Below are 15,166 nucleotides of genomic sequence, written 5' to 3' on the forward strand. Positions count from 1 at the left end.
CAGGCCTACACACACATACAGATACACACTGTTCCTGAGTATGAACTGTAGAATATTTATTTTGGCTCTAGTCTAAGAAAGAAATGACACTTTATCTAACACAAAGAATGACTAAGCTGTTTTAATCAAATAGCAGTAATCTGATATGACAAGTATGGACTTAGGAAAGACATACCTTCATTGAAGAAAAGAGGTTTTAATGGTAAAAACCAAAAAAAAACATGTGCTGCTGTGTAGTAGTTGCATATTTCTAAGGCCATTGTCTCTGTAAATAAAGTGGTCAATAAGTTGGGAAGGTGCCATTTTTCTGTCAATAAGTAAATATTACCCCATGTTTTGTTTTTTATCTCATGGCATGTTTGCATTTAAAGTTGCTCTAATCAGTATTTTTATTTTTAACAATGGGTCAGATGACTACGTTCTATACAAAAAGGGTATATGGTGACAAACTCAGAAAATTATCACCCTATTCAGCAGTTCCCCTCAACTCAATGGTGCATTTTAGGATCTTTCAGCTCATTGTTTTGGTTTCACTCTCCACAACTTTACTGTTTTGTTTTGTTTTACTCAGCAGCAAACAGACAAAGTTAGTAACTAGCTGGTGAACATAGTGGAGCATTTAGATATGCTGGAGCCAGATATTTCCCTTGAGAGGTGAAAGAGATCAAAACAGAGTAAAAAGGAGTAAACTGGACTGCCAGAAACACGACTCCAAATGAATGCTGATGTTGATCCATGTCTGCTTGATGTGTAATAAGGCAATAGTTTGCCAACACATACAAATACTGAATGACAAATTTGTATTTGCAGTTTGTTGTGCAGTCCCCCAAGTGGCCAGAAAAATTAAGTGATGCAGTTATCCAAGTTAGCCAGCTATGGTTTATAATGCAGTATAAGTCCGTACATACATTAGCTAAAATCTCATTCAGAGGCATTAGATAGAAATACCTTGATTTTCCCTTTTTGTACAAATTTAAGTGCCGCACATAGCAGCTGGGACTGAAGACAGACATAACCCGGTGATACATGCTGTCTTTGAAAGGAATTATATGAGATTTTCCAAATAAACTATCAACTTAAAGTTGACCAATCAAAAGAATGAATCCATGTGCAACTCCTGTCACCCACAAAAAGCCTTGGTATCAAATTCTCAGCAGATACTTGTCATTGGTGTAGCAAACAGCACATGAATAACTTCATCAGTCAGTATTGAGGACAAATTCAGTGGTTTACATTCAGGCCTTTTCAGTCTTGATATTTGCAGGCTGTATTGACAGCTGAGCTCACAGCTTCCAGCCACACACATACCTGACTCCTGTGCTCCGTATGCCAGCCACACAGAAAACACTCAGACCAACACACAAACACAGAGGCACATACAAATGCAGACAAGTGGCACAAGGCCACCTGCCGTAGCGCACACATATATAATGGTATGAAATGAAACACAGAGTAGTAAAAAAAAATCCAAAACCTCATCAGATACACAAGGCAACAAAGATCACAGCCATGATGATCAGTGGCAAATGAGAATTGTTGTGGGAATAACCAAAATGGTTTCTCTTTAACTCCAACTTGTGCTATCACTTGTAATGTCACTGCAAACTAAATAAAACAGTCAAACAAGCAGGATACGAGTCAAAATGTGATGACCCACTCTCTGCACGCTGACATCGGGTCTGTGCTTGTTCGTGTGATAAGAGGAATGGTTGATTGGTCTGAATCCAGAAGGTTTAAGCAACATGACAAAAAAGATCCAGCTTATGATAGGTGACACGCGAGTCAAATGTCTCTCGGGTGTCGGACTGCCACTCATACTCAACATTCACGCTGCATTCATTTTTGCTTTCAGCATTGATTGCACTGATCTCGTGTGTGATACCACTTATGAAGGTGCTCTTCTGTACTTCATTGTAGATATCAGCTTTATGTGAAAGAAAGAAAACATGTAAATACTGTGTAAACTCTGTCTATATTACAGTAGTCTGGATAGAGAGAAAAGAGAGGGGATAAACACAACGCAAACCACAGGTAATTAAAATTCCTTAAAGTTCTCTCAACAGTCTATTCTTTTGTTCAAGCACCTTTCACTCCCAGTACTAGAGTGGCCCTCTATGCTGATTTTAACCTCCTGAGGGATGAATGAGGGTTTGGGCAGAGTCAGAGGAGGCTCCTCCTCAGCTTTGTCAGTCTGATCCCGCTCTGGAGCTGACCAGCGTCTCTTGCGGACTGTGGGTCTGTCTGTATCACCACATTGTATTTTAGAGAGAGCAGGCATGTCTGTTTTCACTGATTCCCGTCTTACTTCTCCAGTTCCCAAGACTGCCAGCACAGATCCTGCTCCATAGATCCCCTCTCCTGATCCTGGAATTAGTCCCAGTCCAGGTGGTAGCTCCAGTCCTGATCCTGGTCCAGATATCTGCTCCCTCTCCGGCCTGTCTGCACTGGAAGCCTTCATAAGGAGGCCACTGTTACTGCCTGCAGCGTTTGGCCTTGCACCGTTCCTTACGGTGGGATCCATGTTGTGACAGGAGTCAGAGAGGTGACCGGTCTTCAGCTTGGTCCCCAAAGCCTGGCTGTCTGTTACCGAGCCATTCCTTAGACCCCGGAGGGTCAGTGACACACACACATCACCCACACACAGCTTAGCGCAGGACAGCTCGAACAGCTGGGTTGTCCGGTCTGGGCAGCAGGACGACCAGCCCTGCCCAAATACAAAGAAGGGGTACTCCACCAGCACCTCCACACACACCTGAACAAGAGCAAATACACAACAGACACAGTTAGCTTTCTGCTAAAAACAAACTGAACATTTTGCAGAGGATCCATAACAGAAACACACAATTATGTGTAGAATTTGTGTGGGATTTATAACATCATGCATATTACTCTGTTTTTGTTTGAATTTTTGTTGTTAGAACAATGAGATTTAGGCATTCCTCAAAGAAGACATTTGATATGTCAGTAGGAAACACACAGGTGTAAATATAAAATTCATGATGGCTGAATTCCACTTACCTGGTATTGTGCATGCTGGCTCACTAACTACGTTTACATGCACACTGATATTCCACTATTATTCTGGATATGACAATATTCCGAATTTGATACGGGTCATGTAAACTGCATATCTTGTTTGGATATATCGAAATAGGCCTTATTCCAAATGTAGCATTTTTCGATTAAGATGTGGGATATAATGATATTATTTGGGTTTTAGGAGCATTCTTTGGACATGTATACAGCGCTCTCAGAATATGTGTCTCAGGGGTTTTTAACCATAGTTTGCAACATGTGGCCTCTTGCCTGTTTACAGTCAGCTCTGTGCGTTGCAAACCAACCAACTAGCTAACAGTTTGCAAGGCTGGGATAGAGATGCATGATGGGCTGGTTGTGTAACGCACCCCTACGCAGGCAAAATGACATGTGCTGGAGCAGGAAGGCAGACAGAGGAGAGGGATGAGAGGAGAGTGAAGAGCTGTTCAGGTCGGGCTGGAAAAACAGAGCAGGCCTTCTCCACGATGGAGACAGAGGGGATTGGTTATTATCCTGACATGCAACCATGGACTGATGGTGGCAACTCAGTATGATACACCAAAAACGCTCAGAAGTGTAGTAAACATCATGGGACAACCTAGGAACTGGATGTGCCTGTAACTATAAATTTATACTATCAGTCATATCAATATCACTTATAAATAAAAAGCGGCAGCTCACTAATGTTTTTCACCTCGCTGGTTTACTTCACTACCTGCAGAAATCTTGTGATTCCCGTTTCCACTGGAGCAGAGGGAAGCCCTGAAAACCCTCTGCATGTAAACGGGAATATTAGTGGAATATTCATCCATTCAGTCATTATTAGCCATGTAAACAGCTTAGTAGGAATATTGTCTTTTTCGGAATAAGGGACCCAAAACCGGAATATTGTGTGCATGTAAACAAAGTCATTGTCACACTGTCATGGCTTACTGGAACACTTGAATTGAACAGAGCTATTGTTAATGTTATAAGTAACACCTGTGGTTCTCCTACCATGACAAGTCAAAATGTCTGCAGTGAAAAAGACCTATACCAGAGAAATTTGGTGCAGTCTATAGTACAGCCTGACCAGTTTATCAGCACAGCTGATTAAATTTAGCTTATCATATATGAGATCATATCATATATCTGTCCAACATATATGTTGGTCAATGAATAACATTTAATGCAAAATATATATTTCATGTAATTTTGAAAAACTCATTATATAGTTTGTCCATCAAAGCAGGAATGTCACATACATACATATCATGGTCACAATCGCAAAAATAACAAAATAGCCAAATTTAAGGGATCCCAATCAAATATGTTTGTTTCTGTTATGTGCCCCATGTAAAAAATAATTCTATGAGATTTCTTATTTAACTTTCTCTCATTGATATGGGTGTCAGTCTCAAACATCCAGTCAGGCCGCAGTCTATAGCCCATTTTACACATAGAATCTGTAACATTTCTGGCTTCATCTAACTGTGAGGGTAATGGCTTTTGGCCTTTCAAATACAGGTCTACATAAAATTAATGATACTTTGGTAACTGTAACAAAAGAGGAAGTGGTGGCACTGACTGTATGTTGGAAAACATGAAGGACTGTAATAAATTGAGGAAGAAGGATATTCTAAGTCCCTCATTTTTGCATCAGTGATTGATTTTAATGAATTACTGTGAAAATGAGGGATGCTCAAATCTGCATATTATGTCTAATACCCTTACCCATAAATTTCATCATCTTTTATGTGCAATATATACCTGTGCAGCCTATTTATTTGTACATTCCTGTCTTTCACAGTACCTTTTTTCATTCTACCACTGGGGGGCACCAAACACCTAAGATTTTAAAGTCTAGACATAGTGGTTTTAAAAATTAAACTCATAATACATCACATAGGAATGATGAATCAGGAATACCTTACCTGGGCTTTGAGCTCTCCCACAGAAAACTGTATGACCACAGCATTGGGAGTTTGTCCACTATCAATCCGCTCAACGGTACTGGAGTCAATCTTCAGCTCACTGCTAATCTCAGCACTCTGGATGAAGTCCTCCGTCTTGAGGTCCTCCACACGCTTCAGCTCCCCATCAGCCAGCTGGATGATGGAGCCTCGCATAAAGAATGGAGGAAGTGCCACAGGGGAAGAGGAAGAGGAAATGGAGGGAGAGGCTTGGATGGAAACTGGGGCAGGAGCGGGGACCGGAGCTGGAGCTGGGGAGGGAGCTTCCACCACTGCAGGAGCCGGGTTTGAGGGCAAGACCGGCAGCGCTGGAGCCTGCGCGACAGCAGGGGGTGGTTGATTTCCATCTGGCCCGAGTGCCTCACACTTGGAAAGGGCTGTGGCTAGATAGGCATGTGGCATGGCGGTGGATATTTGAGGGGTGGTGGTAGCAGTCAGGGCGCTGACAGTACGGCTAACCTCCATTTCTGTGCCGTTATTGGCACCACTGACTGGGATCAGGAGGGACTGGCCACTCGGGATGACCAGATGCTGAGGCAGTGCTGCATGGTAGCTAACAGCATGCTGGTTTGCGCTGGTGATATAGCCAATAATGGGTGGTTGTGTGGAGGAATAGAGACTGGCTGGCAGCTCCTCATGGGGTAGAGTGGTCTGGATGACTGAATGAGGGGCAACAGACTTCACTATCTCTGGCGAGGAGAGGGAGGTGAAAGAGGAAGATCTGGACACTGGTTTCCCCAGACAGATGCCTCCCTTCTCAGTCTGAACTAAGGAGATCTTATTTGAGCCAAGTTCATGTTCAGCTCCATGGTTGGGCTGGGCCACCAGCACCAAGGAGGTCTGGAGTCCTGAGGGGTTCTGGCCATAGTCTGCAGGCAAGAGGATATGTCTGGCCTCATAGCTCTGGACCTGCTGATGGTTTGCTGGCTGACTGGGAGCTTTTGTCTGTTTGACCACTTCCAGTTCCCCATTCAGCACACCCTTTGCATGCCCGTCTGGTTTCTTTCCAGCTGAACCATCTGCATACTGAACCACCAGCTGGGAGGGAGCAAGGGTAAGCGTCTGAGGGAGGACGGCTGTGTGAGGGTGGAGCTGGAGGTGGGCTGCAGGTGAAGTGACGGCGTTTCCGCTGACAGTCAGAGGTGTTCTGCTGTCCAGATGGATGTACTGGCTGGTGACTTGTGGAGAGCTTGGTAGCGACACAGGAGCCAGTTCTGTGGGAGAGAGGCCTATTTGAAACTGCTGCTCCCCCTTGGTGTTGGGGGAGATGAGGGCAGTGGTGTAGCCATCCAGGTGGGAACGCTGTCCCACTATAGAAGAGCTGTTAGGTGCAGAACTAGCATTGGTAGTGATTATATGGGAGGAGATGTAGCCAGCATAGGGCCCAGAGCTGATGAACTGAACGTTGGGTCCCAGCTGAGCAAACTGGATAGTCCCGGCATGCTGGGGAAGGGCTGTGGGGTAAACTGCAGGTAGAGAGGCCAGGGGCACCGCAGACAAAGGGGTAGCCGAGGAAGGGATAGAAGTGGAAGGAGAAGAGGAGGTTGCAGAGGAGACGGGACAACTTGGGCTCTCTGTGTCCCGGGATTTGCAGCGTTCACTGGCTACACTTGCCAGCCACGCTAGGTTCTCTGTGTGGGGACTATCAGTAGCCACGGCAGCTGGAGGTGTTGCTGTGGCCACTACCACTGGCCTCTGCTCCAGAGCCAGGATCTCACGCTTCTTAGGTGGCAGACATCCATTACTCCGTTCCTGGTTGGATTTCATTATGTCAGCGTGCTTCTAATATTCCCTGTTAGTACTTTTACGTTCTCCTGAGTCTGTCCTTCTCAGTGGTTATGTGCAGGGGCCAGTCTCTCTTTATGCCGTGTGGCTCTGCTCGTCTTCACTGGTAGACAACTCCAGGTCTCAGACAAGAGAAGATGGAGTCACTCCAGCTCACAAAATGAGCTCCATAGACTTCATGAGGAATCATCTCTGACCGATCTACCTCTTCCACAATGTCGGCAGGAATCTAATGGCAGAGAGAAGTTCAAATCAGATACTCAGTAATGTAAATTAAACTAAAAAGCCCAAATTATATGCTGTGCAAATTTCAAATCCCTCTGGGAAACCTAGGATTTCAGATTTTTGGCTACATAAATAATTTTGACTTGACTTGACTTGAAATTAAATTCAGTCTCATTAGTCTAGTTGTACTGCAGAACAAGCTCAGTATGTGTGTTTATGAACCATATTCACAAAGTGCTCCTGCAGGGCCGCTAATGCAAAAAAGGTAAACACCAAAATATTTCACTCTTAAAAATGTCCCTGCTTTCATGTTTGTAAAGGAGTTGTTCTCTATTTCGCCACTAGGTGGTACCTAGTATAACTACTGCATCTGATATGTGTTTGTTGCAGGCCATTCTGTGTGCATATTTCTCCAAGAACAACCTCTAAATATTCTTCTCAATGATCTACATGGACTAATCTGTCAAAACTCAACCAGCTTTTCCATGAGTAATGATGTATGACACACAGGAAAGTGCAGTACAACATTGTGTGTCATCATTTACATAACATGGGAAAGACTCTTTCATGTTTTCTACACCAGGCAGGAGTTTCCTGAACTGCAGTGTTTGTTTGTCTGTGCGCGAGCTTGTGAGCAGGTTAAGCGTATGTGCGTTGCTGTTGGCTGTTATCTTGCCCCAGGCTCTGGGGTAAGAAAGCAGAGCAGAGTGAAAAGGATAACAGCATAGAGCAACAGCCTCAGAGGAGCTTACGTTTTTGTCTTTGTTTAAACACTCCCGGGCCTTGTGTTGAGTCAGTGGGGCTACTGTAAATATAACATCCACCTCCAGACAGGAACTCTGGGTCAGTGGGCACCATCAGAAAAATGAAGTGAAAACAATACGGGCTGAAATTTCATTACGGAACATGCTGCAAGAAGCGTAAATGGGCCTTTGTTGCTTCACTGAAGTGTTTCAAAATATTTTAACAATGGTTTTCCGCTGCACCCCTTTTGAGTGGCGAGTCGAAGTTCAAGGGAATACAAAGTGCACAATGAATGAGTAGGACCTCTAAGAGTTTTGTTTTAGTGAGAGGCAGACTGGTTAAATTAATACTGAAACAAGTTATTCACAGCTAGTTTACTGAAATTATAATGGAAATGTGGGTTAGTGAAAGGTACCTAACTATGTCAACAAACACACCATCAGTGTTTGACTGCAGGGCTAGACCAACATACAGTCACATACACTGTATGTTTGCATGCTCAGATAGCTCTAAAACATGCACATGCACACAAAAACACACACCATCGTATCACATGCCAAATATGAATCCTCTAATTCAACAACATTAACATGCAGCATTTTTGCTTGCAATGAGCTCATTTGTTCAGTTTCTTTTTCAGACTGACTGTTCTTTCCTGCAGGCTTATCTGTAGGTCAATGCACAGGACTCTTGAGTTGTTCATTAGCCAGAGGCACCACAGAGATGTAGAGTATGACACACACACTCACATCCATCACTTCATTTTTCTCCCCCTACATTCCATTCAGAGGAGCCGGGCTATTTGACAGTGCTAAATTGTATTTTCATATTACATAGGAGGTTCACTACAGCAAGCAGCCACAGACGTGTTACATAAAACAGGGAGAGCGGAAAAAAAAAAAATCAGAAGCCTTGGTCGGTTTCTATTTAGATGCATCTCCCTCTAATGCTGGCTTTGACAAGGTCACTGCATTCAAAAGCAGTGAAAAATCTCTGTGCAATTTATCTAACCACAGAGCCTGGTAGACCCACCAGACGTAACAAAGGAGGAGAGCGGCAGAGCTGGAGAGAAACAGAAAGAGGAGAGTGAGGGGGAGGAGAGGGAGAAAGGCAATGTAAGATGCCAGATAGATGGAAGAAAGGGAGTTAGGGGGGAGAATGAGAGAAGAAAGATGATTAGGAATGAAAAAGAGGGAGAGAGAATGGGGAATGGGGAGAAGACGGAGTGCTGCTTCTCCTGACCCACATTGAGCAGCGCCTGCAGCATCAGAGCGCCATAGCCCCCACCTCACCGAGAGATCCCCGCTCAGCAACACAGCCGCCGCTACAGCCTGAGCTACGCTGTGCAGCATCGCCACGGCATCGCTCAGTGGCAACAACCCCGCCTCAGCAACATCGTGTCAACACTGTCATGACATCACATCAGAAGCACAACTACAGCCTGTGATGCAGACTTCCAGCGGCATTCGAACACAAAGCCAGCGTGCTCGCATTTCCAAATGCCACGAAAACACATCAGTGTTGTCAACAGACTGCAGATAAAAAGGGATGCTCTTAAAAAAAAAGGTGTCTTTCCTCACATGACCTGAACGCAGCACTCTCTACACATGGTCCCACACACACAGCTCAGCAGCCAAAAGCCTCTCTAGAATTTCCAGCATCAGCCTATTATTAGAACAGTGACACTAGCAAACATACGCCCTATGTGATACTTTAGAGAACAAAGGCGAGCTTTCAAGACGTGACTGTGTGACACTGAGCCAGACAGCATGGGAGCCCTGACTCAGTCCCCTGGCCCAGGACTGTCACCTCTGAGGCATGTATGGAGGGATGACAATAGAGAGGGGGACAGGCCGCTCTCTGTTCCACTCATCACACTGATGCTTTTCAGCTCAGACAAGAGTGATAGAGCCAGCCTTGCATGTGAACCTCTTTCATACTCCCACACAAAAAGCTGCACAAACCACAGAAATAGGTTTAGGTGTGCGTCTGCCGTCACTGCGCGCACAGGAGCGCAGATGAGGTGATGTTTTCATTCAGCCTCCTCTCTGTTGTCTCCAGGTGAGAGGCCCCCCCAGCAGTTACATCTCTTCTCGCGGCAGTCGCCAGCTCCTCCAGTCCCCCACCTCTGCTTCCTCCGCCTGAGCCCTCGAGTCCTCTCTCATGCTCCCAATAACATTTCTCTGCAGCAGGATGAGGCAGTGAAGCAATAGCAAGACAACAAATTTTTTTAGTGACATGGTAGCTACAGTGTCCTGGCTGCTTTCTGTGCAGAAGGTTCATACAAAAAAGCAATGCAATGACCCTGGGGTGATATACACGTTGTCAATACTGCTATTCATCATTATTTCACCTGCTAGATCCGTCATAGATACACAGCACATACCCTGTACAGCAAATGGCTATATATAGAAAACAAAAACATCATTATCAATCTGAGCACTGGCATGAAACAGAGGGGGCGGTACCGTGGAATACAATATGTTTGTGCGCGTATGCATGATTTGCTGCATATAAATAGGACCTCACCTCAACCCCCTTGCAAACATAGCTGCTTTTTTCTAATATCCAAAAGAGCCATTTTACTGCCCCTTGCCTGTACAACACTGGCGTCTGTCCCTTTAAGAGGCGGACCGACCGTGTGGTAGACTAAAGCAGACAGTAAGAACAGGCAGTGGGTTCAGGCTGTTTGTCTTCACAATGACTCCAGAGTTCTGCATCACTGCTCGACACACACCAATCACACAGTATACAAGCAGAGATGTGTACACAGGCGTACCCTCTCAGCCAGCACCTCTACAACCAAACAGGGTCAACGTTGTTGAATACTACAGCTGTGACTCCGGACAGATGCTGTGGCTGTAGCCTCTGGGGGCTTTAGAATGACAGTGAGAGCGCATGAGTGTAGTAGCAGCAGGGCAGAAAATACTACTATGCCACAAATCAAGAAGAAAAGAGACAACCTCCCCCTCCTCCCCTCTTCTGGTTAGAGTACTAAGAATAGCTCACCAGTCTCTCCACAGCCACTGCTTGCAGAGCATGTCCAAGGATTCTTCCTGCCTCTCAATGTGTGTGTGTGTGTGTGTGTCTGTGTGTATGTGTGTTGGAGACGTGTTTCCTAGGACTCCTCTTCCTGAATCTTTTCTTTGTGCCGCTCTCCTCTCCTGGAGCCTGTGCTGTAGCTGCTCCAGCTCTGCCTTTCCTCTCCGTACTCCGGTTTGTGGGCTACGTTGCCCCTGCAACGGGCTGACGGTAAAGGAAGTTCCCCACTGCTGAAACTCACACCAAGTCCTGCGTGCAAGACTGCTCCAACGTGTGTTATGCAAGGCCACCAGACCGCCAGCTCCCTCTCTGCCTGGCTGCTTCTATCTCTCTCTCTCTCTCTCTCACTCTCTCTCTGTGTTTCTGCCTCTCTCCCTTTACCTCCCTCCCTCCTCTTTCTCTCTCTCTCTCTCTCTCAGTACTCCACTGACACAGCTCCTCCCCCAGCCAGCCTCATCAGCCGCATCAGGTATTCATTCAAAAAACACACTCTACTTGGCTCAGCGCCCAGACTACGCTCACACAGAGAGGGAAGGAGGGGGAGGGAGCAACAGACAAGGGTGAGGGAGGGAGAGAGAGAGAGAGAGAGAGAGAGAGAGAGAGAGAGAGAGCTGGAGATTCAGAGAGGGTTTGCTCAGACAGACATACTGCATGAATGCGAATAACTGTGGGTATCCACATTGGCATATCATGCAGAGGCACAGACAGTGACACATATGCATGTCCACAAACCGACAGAGGATTAAATTGTTCGGTGTGTTTTAATGCACTGCCTCGTTCTTGTTCATTTTCATATGCATTTTCCCTGTAGAGACAAATCTCCTCCTAATCTGCCCTGTGAGCTGCCCTACAATTACTGAGTCTCAGCCTCTATTCAGCTGGAGAGTGACTCAGAATAACCTGCCACCCCAATCCCCTAGGTCTCCCCCATCTCTTCCCCAGAGATATTACCCTCTGTGCAGTGTGCAGGCAGGCAGCACTGATAAACACCCCCCCCCCACCCTGCCACTTGGCACCGGCGCCCTCCTCACCCGAAGGCCTCCTCCTTATCCTGTTCGGCACACAGCAGAGAGAGCCGGGCCGCAGACAGACACTCCAGCACCAGGCCAGCCAGCTATCTGCTCCTCTGCAGGCGGGACAAGCAGGGTGTCCCCTCTGCCTCGACAGCAGACTGGGGAAAACACAGAGAACACAACAAATCACTCAATACTGCTGCTACAACAAGCCTAGTGAATAGTATTACACCCACAAAGGCTCTTGGGTGGGTGGGGGGCTTCCTATACTAGAACTAGGCTGCTAGAACAAGAACTGTTATGTGCATAGCCAGAGGTAATTTTGTGCAGTAGTGACTAAATTGCATATTGAAAAGCTGCGATCCATGAGTTATTCTTTGGATTATAACCACCTCATTAAAGTATTATTTAGTGCTTATTTTGTGATATCCATCAACCCATCTGTCCCTCTACTAGGCCCGACCAATGAGACTGTCAGTACACTTGTTTTGTTAGACTACACACATAAATGCAGGTTATGTTTAGAACATACAGTACCGGTGTACTTGTAGGCATATATTTCGTGATTTGGTGCCACTGTTTACTGTAAACTGCAGCAAGCCAGGAGACAAATACATGTAATGTAGTGCACATATGATCTAATAGTGCACACACACACATACATGCCGAACCACTGAAATGATAACATGTGCTTTCCCAGCTGTTGAACCTGAGAAAATAACATGTGCTGTGTGTCTTATTTGCCGCGGGGCTACAAGAATCATCGTCCTACTGTGACTCATATTTCTTCAATGTAGCTGCCAAGCCAATGTAAACCTCAGGAACTACACAATCCCCATGGCAAGGGAATGGAAAGAAACATGACAGAACCCCATCTTTAAAGCATAAGGCCATCTACGAAAGATTGTGGTTTCCCTGTCTTGAATTGGCTCGCCGTAAATTGAAGGTCAGAATTAATGTCAGCCAAGTAAGCTGAAATAAGCTTTCCTGTGAGAATTCGCAAATCCAGCTCGAGTTGCATGGAGCAAAACGTTCACTGTACTGTGTAGATCAAGAGTGAGACTGCATGAGGACAGAGCTGTCAAATCTGTCTTACTGTTTGTAGCCCGATCAAAGACTTTTCCCACAATCCTGTGCAGGGAATGTTTTCAACACAGATCAGGAATATTTCATCTTTGTTGACAGCTACTATTGAATACTATGCTGATTATGCTGATTGTGGTTCAACCTAATAGATGGGTTTTTCTGGCCTAGTTGCACGTGTTCTTTTATTTTGAAGACACACCCAACCATAGGCTATGCTACAAGTGTTATATTCCTTAGCATGGTGCACACATGATAAGAGCTATCATCTTATAAAATATGAACTTGATGAAGCTGATCTTTGCAGTAGTAGTAGAAGTAAAAGTGAATGCAGATAAAAGTAGTAAAGTAATAACACAAACTGCACTGGCAACAGTAGCACTCTGTATCTCAACAAATCAACACCACATTGCATTGTGCTTACATTCCTCCATTTTTAAACACACAGATGTCTCTGCAGTCTGCACACTGCTTCTCAGTGTGATCTCTCTTACTCACACATACAGTAGCCTTCAGCAGAAAACACCATGGAAAAACTCAAGTGGGTTCCAGTTGCTGCTGGTTATCTGTGACCTTTTCTGCACAGAAAGTTAAAGTTCTGGAGGAACTTTTTTTTAACAGTGACCTCACATGACTTCAACTTACAACTCTATATTATATAAATCATATTACCTTGAAATGGTTTGGGTGTCCAGAAAACAATTATCCAAGCATAATTACCCACATTCTGTTCTGCATCCTCACCATGCACTTATTGCTGCTAAGTGATCCCAATCTAATGCAGCAGACATGTCCAGACATGTAATACTGATCTACATTCACTCAAGACAGAGCATGCACAGTATGACGCAAACAGTAACGTGGGAAATAGCAAAGTGTTTCCCGTGGTGTGCTTTGATCAACTCATTCATAAGTTTCCCAGAAACGCCATCAAAAGGTTTAGTAAAACTACTGTACAGATTGGGTTGCCTCACTTCCACAAGGAAACACAGCACCAAGCACAGCAGGGCAGGGTGCAGGGACAACGACGTTACTTCCGTCCCTGAGAAGGTGGTGGGTGCAGGGGTGGAGGTGGTGCTATTGCAATGTTAACGAACAGCGGCCGGACAGCTGTGGATGAGCAGTGTGGCAGCAGGCTCGCAGCAAATGTGGTAGCAATGTACTGACGCCTGGAGTTTTTTTCCAACAACTTTATTTGACCATAAGATACAAATTCTTGTAGGAACAATTACAATAGGTTCCTAGAGAAAATGAAACTCCAACAGCAGGGGCTACAATAACATAAACAAAAATAGTACATACAAAAAATGATTAAAAAATATACATTTACATTCCAGGAGCTAAGTGATTGATAAAAAAAGTACTTATTGAGAGCCTATCAGACTTTATATACAGTCTATGAATCAGACAGATGAAAAATGGGGCATAAAAAAATCTTGGTCAAAATACAAGAAACTAAAACCTAGCTTGACATAGTTTTTGTATTGGGTGGTGTGGTATTTACCCATAATGGTGAAAATATTAACCATATCAGATATTTCTTTACAGAGGTTATCTGTAGCCTATATACTAGAATTTGGATTAATTCAAATGGTGGGATATTTTTAAATTTTGAGACTGAGCCAGTTGTGCAGACTCAGCTAAAATTGTGGTGTGGCTGAACATGAGAAGAAAGGATATTCACTAGTTTCAGGCTCTTGGGGACAAATGATTACATTGGTGCGTTTTATATTTGTTGCAGTAAGAGGAGTACTATGCCATGTCAGTGCAGTGCAGGCGTCGTCGTCATTGGTGGAAGAAGTACTCTGACCCTTTAAGTGGCAATAACACAATGTAAACATTCAAAATTCTACCTGAGTAAAAGTACAAAACTAAATATACTGCACAGGTAAGTATTCATTAGGCTACACAAAGTATGCAGGGCCTTTAATAATCTGTAATAATGCATTTTATAAGGTAACCATGTTTAGTAAGTAAAATCAAAATAACAAATAATATAGCTGTTTAATATTTGTAGTAGAGAGGAAAAATGCCTGAAATGCTGTGGAGTAGAGGTATAAAAATTGAAAATACTACAGTAAAATACAAGTACCTCAAAATTTAGTCTAGTAATGTAAGTACAATGTTCATAGTTACTTTTCAAATCAAGTTGCAACAAAGCTTTAAGAAACCTTAAAAGTCAGTGTTTGAGTAAAGTTCAGTGTAGGAGAGCAGCCAATGGGAAATACAGTGCATTAGTAATAAAGAGGATGGAAAGTGGAGTGTGGGTGGTGGGATTATGAGGGC

General features: G+C 44.4%; 1 protein-coding gene across 5 annotated transcripts; it reads right to left on the reverse strand.

Moving 5' to 3' along the window:
* Positions 1-106: 106 nt before the first annotated feature.
* Positions 107-13,977, reverse strand: LOC137191510 (ataxin-1-like). Of its 5 annotated transcripts, none has more exons than XM_067601643.1 (4): positions 13,855-13,977; positions 11,816-11,955; positions 4,950-7,002; positions 107-2,752 (listed from the first exon to the last, which is right to left on the reverse strand). In XM_067601643.1, exons 3-4 carry the CDS (start codon positions 6,753-6,755, stop codon positions 2,057-2,059), a joined length of 2,502 nt encoding a protein of 833 aa, XP_067457744.1. In that variant the 5' UTR covers positions 6,756-7,002; positions 11,816-11,955; positions 13,855-13,977; the 3' UTR covers positions 107-2,056. The 5 variants fall into 5 exon arrangements, with proteins under 5 accessions (XP_067457744.1, XP_067457743.1, XP_067457746.1 ...); XM_067601642.1 differs by lacking the exon at positions 13,855-13,977 and adding an exon at positions 13,553-13,844; XM_067601645.1 differs by lacking the exons at positions 11,816-11,955; positions 13,855-13,977 and adding exons at positions 9,707-9,925; positions 10,752-11,654.
* Between the last annotated feature and the right edge of the window lie 1,189 nt (positions 13,978-15,166).

The sequence above is a fragment of the Thunnus thynnus genome, chromosome 10 (genome assembly GCF_963924715.1).
Source record: "Thunnus thynnus chromosome 10, fThuThy2.1, whole genome shotgun sequence".
NCBI lineage: Eukaryota > Metazoa > Chordata > Actinopteri > Scombriformes > Scombridae > Thunnus > Thunnus thynnus.